This window comes from Lissotriton helveticus, chromosome 5_1, assembly GCF_964261635.1.
Source record: "Lissotriton helveticus chromosome 5_1, aLisHel1.1, whole genome shotgun sequence".
Lineage (NCBI taxonomy): Eukaryota > Metazoa > Chordata > Amphibia > Caudata > Salamandridae > Lissotriton > Lissotriton helveticus.
Genome location: NC_136065.1, coordinates 1174677675 through 1174690155, shown reverse-complemented (window position 1 = coordinate 1174690155; position 12481 = coordinate 1174677675). Strand labels below are relative to the sequence as shown.

At 48.6% G+C, this 12481-nt stretch overlaps 1 protein-coding gene across 2 annotated transcripts in view; it reads right to left on the bottom strand.

Annotated features, from left to right (window-relative positions):
* The window catches only part of TDRD1 (tudor domain containing 1), a 2637228-nt gene that overhangs the window by 1036043 nt on the left and 1588704 nt on the right, over positions 1-12481 (bottom strand). For both annotated transcript variants that reach the window (XM_078643866.1, XM_078643867.1), the window contains exon 20: positions 7480-7593. In XM_078643866.1, coding sequence (XP_078499992.1) covers positions 7480-7593 — 114 coding nt within the window. The remainder of the gene's footprint in view (positions 1-7479; positions 7594-12481) is intronic.

The following is a 12481-nucleotide window of genomic DNA, read 5'->3' as shown; positions in this document are numbered from 1 at the left end:
AGCATCCACAAAATGGATGCTGCCACCGAGACACAAGTCTGCCCTCCTGCTGCTGGGAGTCCTCCCAGAGCAGGAGATAAGGACAAAGGGTTTCCTGCCAGGGGCGGTGCCAGCACCGTCCCAGACAGGGTTTTGTGTATTGTAGGTAGGCAGGGCTTCAGAGGAAGGTGACTGCACGTGGCACCCCGGTGCTCACTGTGCATAGGCTGGCTTAAACCAGTTCCAGGGACACTCCAGACCCTGTGCTGGGGAAAAGCCCGCCAAGGAAGTGGGTGTAACCACCCCCCTCCTGGTCCCACCCCTAGGGCAGGACTTAGTCGCGTGCCAGCCCCCTTTTCCAAGATAAAGGTAGAGACTGGCCCCCTTCCAAATCAGATCATCTTTGGAATCAAGATACCACTTTCCACGAAAGGACTTCACGATTTCTTCCTCAAGATTCTCCCTTGTGGCTAAGGAGTAGTCACCCTGCATCCGCAGGCACCATCTAAGAACACTGCGGTCTGCTGCACGTCCTTCCTCCGGAATCCGACTGCCCAGCTCGACGAGACCCGGCTTCCCTGGCACCTCTGACCTCTACCCACCTCTACAGCACAGCTGAGAACCGTGGGTGCGACGAGACCTCGAGGGACCGGCCATCGCCAAGACTGCACGACTTCTGCACAGCAAGCCCACCGAGTAATTTCCTGGTGAGTGCTTTGGGGTCCGAGAAGCCCCCACCCTGAGCAGCTCCAACACCGAAGAGCAGCCCCCCAGCATCTCCACGATCGGCGTGGGGCCCTTCTGCTTTTTGCTGCTCACCGCGTTGTTTGGCTACTAGCCCGCTGGCTTGTGGCCTTCCGAACGACGCCCGACGACAACACTGCTGCTGGTCTGGTTGCTCCAGACTGGCCCTTGCTTCCCTCCATCGGAGAAGTACCCTGGACCCTCCTGGTCCGGCTAAGACGCCATTTTAGGTCCACCGCGTGGGCCTTGCATTTGCCAAGACTTGTTGCCCAATCCTGGGTCCAGCGACGTCGACAGCAAGAACCTTCGTGGGACAGCTCGCACCTCCATCCTGGTCGCCGACAACGCCTCCTGGTCCGAGAGACTGCAGAGCCCAGCAGCGCCCACTCACCTGACTGCGGTGACTTCGCCCGGTGCCATCCTGGTGCCCACTTAATCACTGGCTAGTGATTCAAGAACTTGGTCCCCTCTGCTTTCAGGTTTTCTTCTTCCTTGATCCAGGCTTGGATCCATCGAACTTTTCTTCACTGGTCGCCTGCCAGCAACTTCCTTCTTCCAGGCTCCTGGTCCGGCAACGAGATTCCCGACGTCTTTTCAGACCTATGCAGCTGCAGCCTCTGGGCTAGGTAACTTCGGCACTTCGGTGTCCCAGCATAGCCTCACTATCCAAGGGTCAGGATCCACTGTCGTTTTCTCCCTACCAGGTCGGGTTCGCCCGTGAACACTAACTTTGCCTTTACTAGCTTCCATAGACTTTGTCCCGCATCCCGCGTGAGAGTGCACACTCTGCACCCGAGTCCCCTAGGTCTCCTAGAAGTAATCTAACGATTCCCTAGTCAAGTCCTAGCGATTCCAAAGCCTATTAGTACTGTACTTACCAGCTAGTAATCTCGCATTCCACTTTTAGAGTATATGGTTTTTCGTGCCCCTCGGGCATTTGTGTATAACGTGCTAACTTAAGTATTTTCATAAGAGTTTTGTTGTGTGCTTAGCACCCTGTCCTCATAAAGAGTACAGGGTTGTTGTGATTCTAATAAATACATTGTTTATTTTCATAACACTTGTGTGGTGTCCTTTCACTGGGTGTTCAAGGGGTAATGTGATGGTAAAACAGCTGGCTTAACACGCCCTCTAGAGTCTTAGCCTTAGACTGCTCGTATCCATGCTACTAGGATAGCTGGTCTATAAGGTTGACTTACAACCAATCATCAATAAGGGTTGTTTGGACTGATATGTAGTGATCACTAGAATAGTGAACACTGCACATCAGGCCAACTTCTCACAAGAAGGTTCAGAGGATCCTCTGACATTTGATGGTACTGAGGTGGCTTGGATGGAGGGGTAGTCTGGAAGGGGAGGGAGTAGCCCCTTCGGACTATTTGCAAAACCCATCTGTTTAACATGATGGTGCGCCAGTCGGGGAGGTGATGACGAATCCTGCCGTTTAGCCCTTGCGTGGCCGGGGACGTGGGAACCCCCGCCGTGGTTCTGGGAGCCAGCTGGCGGCCCACTCTACTACATCCCCCTCTGCAGCCGCCTCCAAACCCTCCTAGTCGACCTTTCAGGGTCACCAGTCGCCAGTGGGCGGCTCTGGGCAGGATGTGGTGGGGCACCCCTTTCGTAGCAACAAAAGAGGCGAAAAGCAGACTGGGCAGGGCGGGTGGTGGAGAGGACCAAGGACCTGGTCGTAGCAGAGAGTCCTTAAAGCGCCCCAGCGCATTGTCTGCCATGTCACCGAATAGGCGACGGGTACTGGATCAGCACTTGCACCACCGTATCCCGAACGGAGTGGGTGAAACTGCCCAACAGACATGCAGTGTTTACCGACTGCAGTCCCAAGCTGGAGGAAAAAAACATCATCTTCCTAAGATGGTCCAGCTTTTTGAATTCCCTATCAGGTGGTGCGTTAGGGAATGCACCTTTGGAGGTGGATCACCAAGCTCTCAGGGGTGGGGAACTGAGAGAACAAAAAAAAAGTGGGGTCACCCGGGCCAGGCTGTGGCGTTGGGCAATCATCCTATCCACGGGAGCCCCTGTGTTGGGCCTGGACCAGGTGCCCAAAAGGATGTCAGTGAGGGCTTCATTAAATGGTAGCAGGGGCTCCGAAGAGCTCGCTGCCGGTTTAAGCACCTCTGTCAAGATGTTAGTTCTGACTGCCACCATAGGTAGTTCAAGGTTGAGAGCCTCGGCCGCCCTACACAACACCATGGCGTAAGATGCTCCCTCCCCCGTAGTCACGGTAGGAGACAACATGCCAAGGTCTGGTGAGGTATCCAGACCACTGGCTTCCCCGAGGTCCTCTCTTCAGTCCGGTTTGTAGCCCAACTGGTCAGTTAAAGGGTCTCCGGACCCCTCCCAGTCCTCCTCACCCTCCTCTGGCTGCCAATCTGGGCCAAAAGAGCCAGGGTAGAACAAGGGCACAAAAGCTCTGTGTCTACATCGAGGTGGAGGCCGGGGTTGACGCCGGCCTGGGACACAAATGGCATTGGCTGCGGATATGGCGCAGGTGGAATCGGCGCTGGGGGAGGTGTAATCAGGTGGACCGGCACCGATCCGGATCCAGGCCTGGATTCAAGGGGACCCTGTGGTGCCAGGGCAGCTGGCGTTGACGGCCCAGGGCCCCTAGCAGAGTCCGAAGGGCCCGAAAGCGGGCCAGCAGAGTCGGCCTGCCCGAAGATTTATTTATTTATTTATTTATTTATTTATAGCAATTTTTAAAGTGCAAACAAATACCCATAAGGGTGTCTCGGCGCTAAATTCACAGAACTCACTAGGAGGTGTTAGGGGAGTTAGGAGGAGGATAGCGGTGTCTGAGACAGGGGGGTTAGGAGGAGGAGAATAGCCATGTCTTGAGGTTTTTACGAAATTTTAGAAGCGTGGGGGCAGTTTTGATGTGGAGAGGTAGAGTGTTCCACAGTTTGGCCGTGGCAATAGTGAATCGTCTGTCTCCCCAGTTAACCCTCCTTGTTCGATGGACTTTCAACAGAGAGGCTGAAGATGACCGTAGAATCCTATGTTGTTCAGGTGGACGGAGAGATTCTTTTAAAAACTGTGGTCCTGTGTTGTTCAGGGTCTTATAAGCTATACACATAGCTTTAAATTTGATTCGGCTCCTGATGGGGAGCCAGTGGAGTTTTCTGATATATGGGGAAACGGATGAGAATTTAGGGATAGACAGTAGCGTTCTGGCTGCAGCATTTTGTACTGTTTGTAATTTATTGAGAACTCCTTCCTGCGCATTCAAGAGAAGTGATTTGCAGTAATCGGTTCTCGAGAACACTAATGTGCTGATGAGAGTTTTTCCTGCTGATTTTGGAAGGTAAGGAAGCAATTTTTTTATTTTTTTGAGGGTATAGAAAGCAGATGAGACAGCGGCGTTGGCATGGTGGTAAAACTTCAGCTTGTTGTCAAAGATGACTCCCAAGTTGCGGACCTTTGCCACCGGCTGGGGTGGGGGCCCCAACTGAGGTGGCCACCACTGAGGAGACCATGCTGGGCGCAAGCTCCCGAATGTCATCACCTCCGTTTTATCAGAGTTAAGCTTGAGGCAATTTGATGACATCCAGGAGCTTATCGCCTTCATTCCCTCCTGGAAGTTGGTTGCTATGGATGTTCCATTATTATGCACCGATAATACAAGTTGGGTATCATCGGCGTAGGTAGTGAGGGCAATTCCATAAGATTTTATCACCCTCGCCAAGTCCGACGCATAGATATTAAACAGCGTCGGGCTTAGCGAGGAGCCCTGGGGAACACCGCAAGGGAGGGAGAAAGTGTGGGAGGTGAAATTGCCCATCTTGATGGTCTGAGGGCGGTTAGCTAGGAATGAGGCGATCAGATCTTTAGCTTTGCCTCTTATTCCAAAAGCTGAGACACGGTCGATCAGAGTGACATGATCGACCGTGTCAAAAGCAGCCGAGAGGTCCAAAAGTATTAGGACTGCTGCTCCTCCCATGTCCATGGTAGCTCTAATTTCGTCTGCGGCCTTTAATAGTGCAGTCTCCGTCCCATGACCCTTTCTAAAACCAAACTGGGTATCATCAAGAAGATTGTTATCATTGATGAATTTGGAAAGCTGGATGTTGAAAAGATGGCAAGCACCACTTCGCAAAATTGGCGAAGCTGGGCAGGGGAGGGAAACTCAGAGTTGACCCGTCAGGCTCCAAACGCAGAGCCTCGGGAGGGGCACCTCCCGCATTCCTCATCTTGTCGGCTGACTGACGGGGAGAAGTCGAAGAGCGACAATGCTTCTTCGGCTTCTTCTTGTGCTTCAACTTACCTGAGGAGTGTGAAGACTTGAAAGAAAACTGGTGGTGGTGGCTCCGTGACCGGTCCCTCGACCTGCCATGCGACCGGGACTTCAAATGTCACAGAGCCGACTACCGTGCCTTGAGAAACTTTCAGGACCGCTCCAGCAAAGACCTCGGATTCCTGGTCCGGTAGTTGGAGCACAACTTCGGGTCAGGGTCGCGCTCCAGGCAAAACAGGCACATGCTGTGCGGATCCATCACCGACATGAGCTGGCTACAGTAGCTGCAAGCCTTCAAACCGGGCATCCCTGACATGCACCAAGAGTCTAAGACTCAAAAGTAGTGTCCACAAAAGTCGCTAAAAAGTCAGTCAAAAAGTGACTGGAGGTACCGCTCTCTGGATCTGTGCTTGATAGTGCGGAAAAATAAAACTGACATCAACGCCTGAGGGCGGCGTCTAAGTAGCTGCCGCGACGTCAACCCGACGACCACGTTGCCAACGACAAATGCGGAGCCAACAGACGCCTGCTTTCGACTCGCAGGAGTACTGCTGACGAAAAAACATTCTCCAGATCCAGTCTGACGCCTGGGGTTAATTCGAAGGTAAGGAATCTATTACTGTTTCGTTCAGATACAAAATTACTGATGTGTCTGGAATTGGTGGATGCATGTGCCGGATACTTTGTTCAACAGCAGTGCCTCATCAGGAGGGAGACAGCCAAGGCTTTTTTGCTGGTTGAAGAAGCACTGAGGACCAAGGTCTGCCATCTCTCTCCTGGGTGAGGGGACATCACACACGAGTCAAAAACCAATTGCCATGAACCTGGAGAACCGGCCCTCTGCCTGCCAGCCAAGAACAGAGCACCCTGTGAGAAGGATAGCAGACATGTGAGAAGGAGAGCACCTAAAGGCCATCTGCCTGCCAAGACAAGTGCACCCAGAGAGTAGAGTGCCTAGAGTCCATCTTCCTGGCAACACCAGCAAAGCCCGATGAGGAGGAGGAGGAGAGCGCGACTGGAGGAAACTAGGCTTGTGGGGATCCTGGAGAATGAAGTGTGAGACTGGTTGGTCTGGTCAGGACCACGAGGGGAGTGCAGGCCACCCACACATAAACTCAGAAGACAGTGGCTCCCAGTTTGCCAGGAAAGGGACCACCCTGAAGTTAGTGCCATTGTACATGAGCAGGAAGGGGTTGCTGTGCAGTGTGAACTGTTGCCTGTGTGTGTTGAAGTCTGCGACCCCCGTGGCGATCAGACCGTTGCCTTTGTAAAAAGGCAGGGGCCAGAGACCCCTGTGTGACCAAGAAAGGAGCCACCATGCGCTCAGACTGTTGCCCTGATTTGTTGCACCAAGAAAGCTCAAGGGAACACCTACCCATCATCACTGGAGCTGAGCATGGATGTCCGACATAAACTAGTAAAGCCCAAAGACTGGGAAAGCTGTTGCATCAGCACAGAATGACAGTTAAAGGTCTGAGGCCCTCAGTTAGGGGATCAGAGATCACAGAGGATCGCCACAGGCCTTTGCGGAATGCGGGCTGCCATCATGTTGGACAATACTGGTAAAGACTGTTGGGTGTGTTGGGTTCTTATACAAACTGGGCACCTTCATATTGCGAAACCTTAACTCTTAAGGCAAGGAATAAGACTTTGGGGTGAGTGGGGCTAGAGGGACTGCATCAGGGAATCATCTACAGTATAGAATGGGGACTAATCCTCCATACCAGAAAGGAGTGAGGGACTCGGGGAGTCTGCCCAGGAGAACTTTAAGATGCTGACCTTAAGAGGACTGTGTGGATTATTTAGTGTGTCATACATGCTTTTTGCATTTAAATTAAATACAAACGTTTTCATAAACTCTTGTATTTCACTGGACAACCCATTTATTGCTACTACTGTTTGCATGTTGATTTATTAACCTGTGTTGCCCAGCGCTTACTTACACCTGCTAAGCCTTTGACTGCTCAAACTGAGGTACCACTGACAGCCAAGTGCTGGACGAGGTAGTACTTTGTCCATTTATTCAGGACCAACAGCAGGTCGGACACTGAGACATCAGCAGTAAAAGTCACCAACCCCCACGGTTGGGCCCAGTAGCACAAGATTGTCCTGTGACCCTCTGATATGGGTGCTGACAAAGATGCCCACTGCACATTTATTTTACACGAAAACCTGCATTTTCATACTTATTGTTAAATACTTTGTCTTAGCAATAGTACTAATTCTTGCAACGTGTTTAAACATGTAAAACGCAACAAAAGCATAGTTATAAATACCAGGTCTACATTTTTTATTCTCTTGCTTGACAAAATAGTATTACATGGGTCTGGTTCGCGCTCTATAAAACTAAAAAATAAATACATATAAAATTACTACAAAACATGACATCACACGTATTCAATTTGACACTACGTTAATCACAGTATTAGATGTAGTTGATTGCTAATAAAAATGTAATGCTGTAATGCAGAATTAATTATAACTTAAAATATTCAACAATTATTCACCTTGATTGTCTTTCAGCTGAACATAGAACATGCTAGGGCTTTCCACTTTTAAGACATAGACCAAAATTGCTTCATTGATGGGTAGTTCTACCGATTTCCAGCAAAAAGTCATACCTGTTTTTAACAAATAGAGAGGAAATCCAATAAAATATATTAAAAGAATCTTATATTTGTCAACAGCTGCATTAGTTAAGGGCACCTTTCACATTAATCTTATAGTGAATACATTTTCATTTGCAGATGTTCCAATAGATGCACTTTTTTGACTACACAGCCCTTTTCAGAAAACAGAAGTTAGAGGTGGGCTAGTGATCTCACCTCTCTATAAAGCAGGGTTTATGAGCTGGTGTGGAAAACTATGCACCAAAGACACTTCAAAGAAGCTGCTGGACAGAAGCTGAGGACAGTGAACCTATGGGAAATATATTGGTTTAGTCAATGTTTTTTTACACATGTTGCACAGCAGCCTGAAGAAAGATGGAGGTGGGAGTAAATCAAACAGCAGGCATTGGGAGATGGGCGAAGATGGTGGGGGTGCAAACAATGTACAGCGGGAAGAGGGCATGGGGTGGAGGGGTGCAACACAAGTGTGCAGTGGGGGAGTTGGGAGGGAGAAGTTACAACGGACAGAGTACGCGATTAGGAGCAAGACGGAGCTACAGGAGAGAAAGCACGTGAGCAGGCTCAAAGCAAGAAACAGACAGCAAGCGAAAAAGAGAGAAAGAATGAGGAACGAGTCGCAGAGAGACAGACGGAGAGCCAGGAGGTAGAGAAAGAAAACAGACTATGAATAAGAAAGCAGAAGAGACAGGGGGGGCAAATGAGAGACAGCAAACAAAATATGAATAGCAAGAGTTTGGAAAAGTAATGTAGAGAAAGGGAGAGATGAAAGGTGGGACTTGCAGTGTAAGAGAGGAGACCGGGAGTGTGAGCGACATACCAGGGAAGAGAATTAGAAGGGAGATCAGACAGTCACAGCTGCTCAGTGACAGACTTGCAGACAAGACCCATCTTTAAAGATATCGAGTTGCTATGTATTCGATAAAGGTGCTTGACTTTAGCAACACTGGCACCCCACGCCATGCCAATGAAGAGATAACGTGCAAAATACATGCTGGTTGTGGGACGTCTTCACAACTGTTGGAGCATGGATGTTAGAACATGTGAAATTTATGAGGCATTGTGGTGAATGCATGATGTCAACTGGTAATGTCTTGTGGAGACATAAATAAAACAGATATTTATATTGTTCTATAGTGAAATATGATATATATATATATATATTTTTTTTTTTTAAAGGATTATACTCCTTAAGGCCTTATTAAGAAAATAAATAATATTTCCTCCGGCTCCCATAGCTAGATAAACTCTTTTACAGGCTTCAGCTGTCTGTCCTGTATGAATGAAAGTGAGCAAGAAACCCCGGACTGGATTAGACTTGAACCGCGCATTTCTCAGGTACAGGGCTAACTCTAAAATAGATGCAGTATGTTACTGGTGATGTCTTCTGTGCACGCTGCTGTCGTACATAAGTGTCACCTGTTGAGCAGCTTTAAAATACACTTCTAGGCCCTTTGTATGCATCCATTCTTGGCTGTGATAAAACCCATGACATCATAGTGCTCACTAACATTTCCGTAGTACATTTTGGGGAGTGCCTTTCTTCAGGGGGCAGGTACTGTCCAATTATAAGCCAGCATTTCTGGTCATTTGGTAAAACCATCCAGCACCAAGTTTCCTCCCAGGTAGGTTGTCTGAATAGTGCGGAGAAGGGTCCTACAGCACAGATGTGTTGTAGGTCACAGCAAGAAGAGATCGCCTCTGACCCGATGTATCTCACCCAACCATGTCCCATGAGATAACTGCACCCGCAGACGTCCCACCGCTTCTACATCACACAGGACCTTGAGATGTAGTAGAAATACTACCCGAGCAGGTTTGGAGGCTGCAGTAACTTTACCACATCACCACTCGCGCATGACACTTGTCGCTCACCCCCACTCTCCCTTCAAGCACTCATGCACCCTGTGCCCTCCCAAACAGGGGAGTGCGCTGAAGTCCCATACAGCGCTATACAACAACCAGGTGACATGACAGAAGTACCCAGGCTTTAAGAGGGATTAAACAACTGGGGGTGCGGGTCTCTCAAAGGGATGTGGCCGATGTAATTAAGGTCTTGGCTTAAAACACATGAGCTAAAAAATCTATGCTTACCATAGTGTCCCATCCAAAAAATTTGCTGCTTCTGTCATTGTAGTCAGATAAATAATACAAGATGTAACATTACACCTACAACAAGCCAGGATTATTAGCTTTGTCAGTTGTTGTTAGTTGCATAATATAAATAAGCAAGAACTTTGGCTTTGTTGTACATAACATTGAAAATGGTTCAGTTCTGGACTGACGAGACTGTGAACGATCTATACTGGTCTCTTTGAAAGCAGTGAAGGGTGGTATTTTTGGTAAGATTATTTTTTCATCCCGAGGGCACAAAAGGAGAGCCTACTAGAGTCCTGTCACAGCACCTGTGCGAAGTAAGCAGAGAAATGTCCTGGTTTTTAAAGAGTGTCTCAGTGCCTGAAAGGTGATATATATATATATATATATATATATTACATCCTCCAAGGTAAGCCCCAATGAGGAAAGCCAACAGCAGCGCATACTTTTTGATTCCTTTAACGGTAACAGCATACAGATGGGCAAACGGTCATTTCTGTGCATCATAGTTCATTTTCACCCAGCCAGACGCGTTTCAGGAACAAGTAGTTCCCTTCCTCAATGGCAAAAGTTCATGCTTAGGACACCAGAACGCCATTACCTGTATTTATTTGATTACCCACGGTGCCTCAGTGGGCGGGGCTGCTCGCGCTGCCTTCTGGTCCTGGTAGTGCAGGCAATATCGTAAATACTCAAGTGAGTCCGTTTCGGTGTACAAGCTGAGGATTTGCCCACCGCCTGGAAGCGGGCCCGGGATGGAAGCATGCGGTTTTCATCTTTACATCGGGAGCAACGTTCGAGGTGACAGCTCATGATTTGTGTGGACAACTGAGCATGCTGATACATAACCCCACATGGGTTTTATTTCTGAAACAGCTTGTACACCGAAACGGACTCACTTGAGTATTTACGATATTGCCTGCACTACCAGGACCAGAAGGCTGGGTGAAAATGAACTATGATGCACAGAAATGACCGTTTGCCCATCTGTATGCTGTTACGATTAAAGGAATCGAAAAGTATGCGCTGCTGTTGGCTTTCCTCATTGGGGCTTACCTTATGCGCTGCTGTTGGCTTTCCTCATTGCGTTTACCTTGGAGGATGAAATATATATATCTCAAAAAGAACCAAGAGCGTTTCCCCATTCTTAAAATGTTTGACTACCCACGAAAGACGGCTTTTTCCAGGCATGATCAAAGCAGGAAATCGTCCCCCTTCGAATCCCTTCCACGCGCCATTCCTTTTTGCTAAGAAGCCATCCCTTCATGGGTTGAAAGGCGCGAGTGAGCCAAGCTCCTCAATTTACATCAAAAAGAAGCAAAAGTGTTCCCCCTTCTCCGGAGCCCCAGGCCCTTCAGGGCGGCCTCACTGCATGGGCACCGAGCAGCCCACAAACACCACACTGGCAAAACAGACTATGTGAGACCCAGTGCCATGGAATTCACTTTATTTCAAGAGTCTTTTGAAAGAGCCTGTTTCGTCTTGACCAACGTTTCATCTAGTTGCCTTGATCATGGCCAGGAACACAAGCGCCCAGGTATGCTCGGGCGTGATTTAAAAGGTGCATCACGTGACTGCATTCATCAGTACTACTGTTCCCATAGTGCAGTGTGCATATTTGTTAATTACAATGGTAATCCAAAGATGTTTTTACCTCGATGGTAATTTCTGTTGCACAAGTACTGATGTTTTTGTGGAATCGTTTTTAAAGCAGGCAGGTGAGTTTTGTCCACATCGCAAATGTTCTTAAAATGTCTGACTCACGAAAGACGGCTTCCCCCTTCGAATCCCTTCCAAGCGCCATTCCTTTTTAGGTCGAGCATTCAAGAGCGATTGTAATTTGTCTTGTGGGCTTAAAGCCATCGCCTTTCTTTTGATTTGTTTGTTTGTGTCATTTGAAAATCCTTGCCTGCTAGGGGTCAGCCTTGCCTCTTTGTCCCTCCTTTTTCCCTTCTGTTCCTCCCATGCAGCATGCACTAAGTACTATCTCATTCCGCTATGGTCCTTTATGTGTTCTATGAGGGACTCTTTTTTTTCTTGGATTCCTGGTCTTTGACTGTTTGCCTGTGTGCAGCTTTGGTGCCATAGCTGCTTATGTGTAAATATAGCATTACTCCCTCCCACCTCCTCTTAATTCCACAGTTGTGTTAATGCTGCCTCCCTCGCCGTGTCTCCTGCTATGTTGATTATATTTGTTTCGTTGTTTTGCTCTTTTTGTGTCCAACTCCAGTTGGGCTTCTTTTTGGTAGGATATTTGTATTGTTTTGTGCTTTCTTTTAAAGGGGATTGGGCTTGTTCAAGTCTTGTCTCCCAGTACCTCTAGTGTCTGGTGTTCCCGTCCGATCCCTCACCCCATCTGCCATTTGACAACAGCTGCAGCTTTTTAGGAGCCACCGTTGTATCTACTTTTCAGTAACTTCAAGTAAAAAGTAAAGCGGTGCTTTTACTAAAAAATGCGTGTTTCTCACGTCGCTGTTTGTTTTTAGGTCTCGGCCTGCCAATGCGCTTGCGCATTGCTGGCGGAGATTATAGTAAGGGGAAAAGAACAGTCTACTAAGGGCGGATTAGCCACAGTTCATGTGACCTATGCGAGTGCACAAACCAGCCACGCCACAAATCACCATTTGTCTGTGCCTCCCGTCACACTTCAAAGCTGCCGCTCTCCAGCCCGCCGCATCAGAGATCAAAGCAATACGCTCCCGCCCCCCCACAGGAATGCCGACAGCTTGTTTTATTTCGTTTCTCTCTGCCTTTCACCACTACTTCCCTTCCTGTCCTTTTCTTC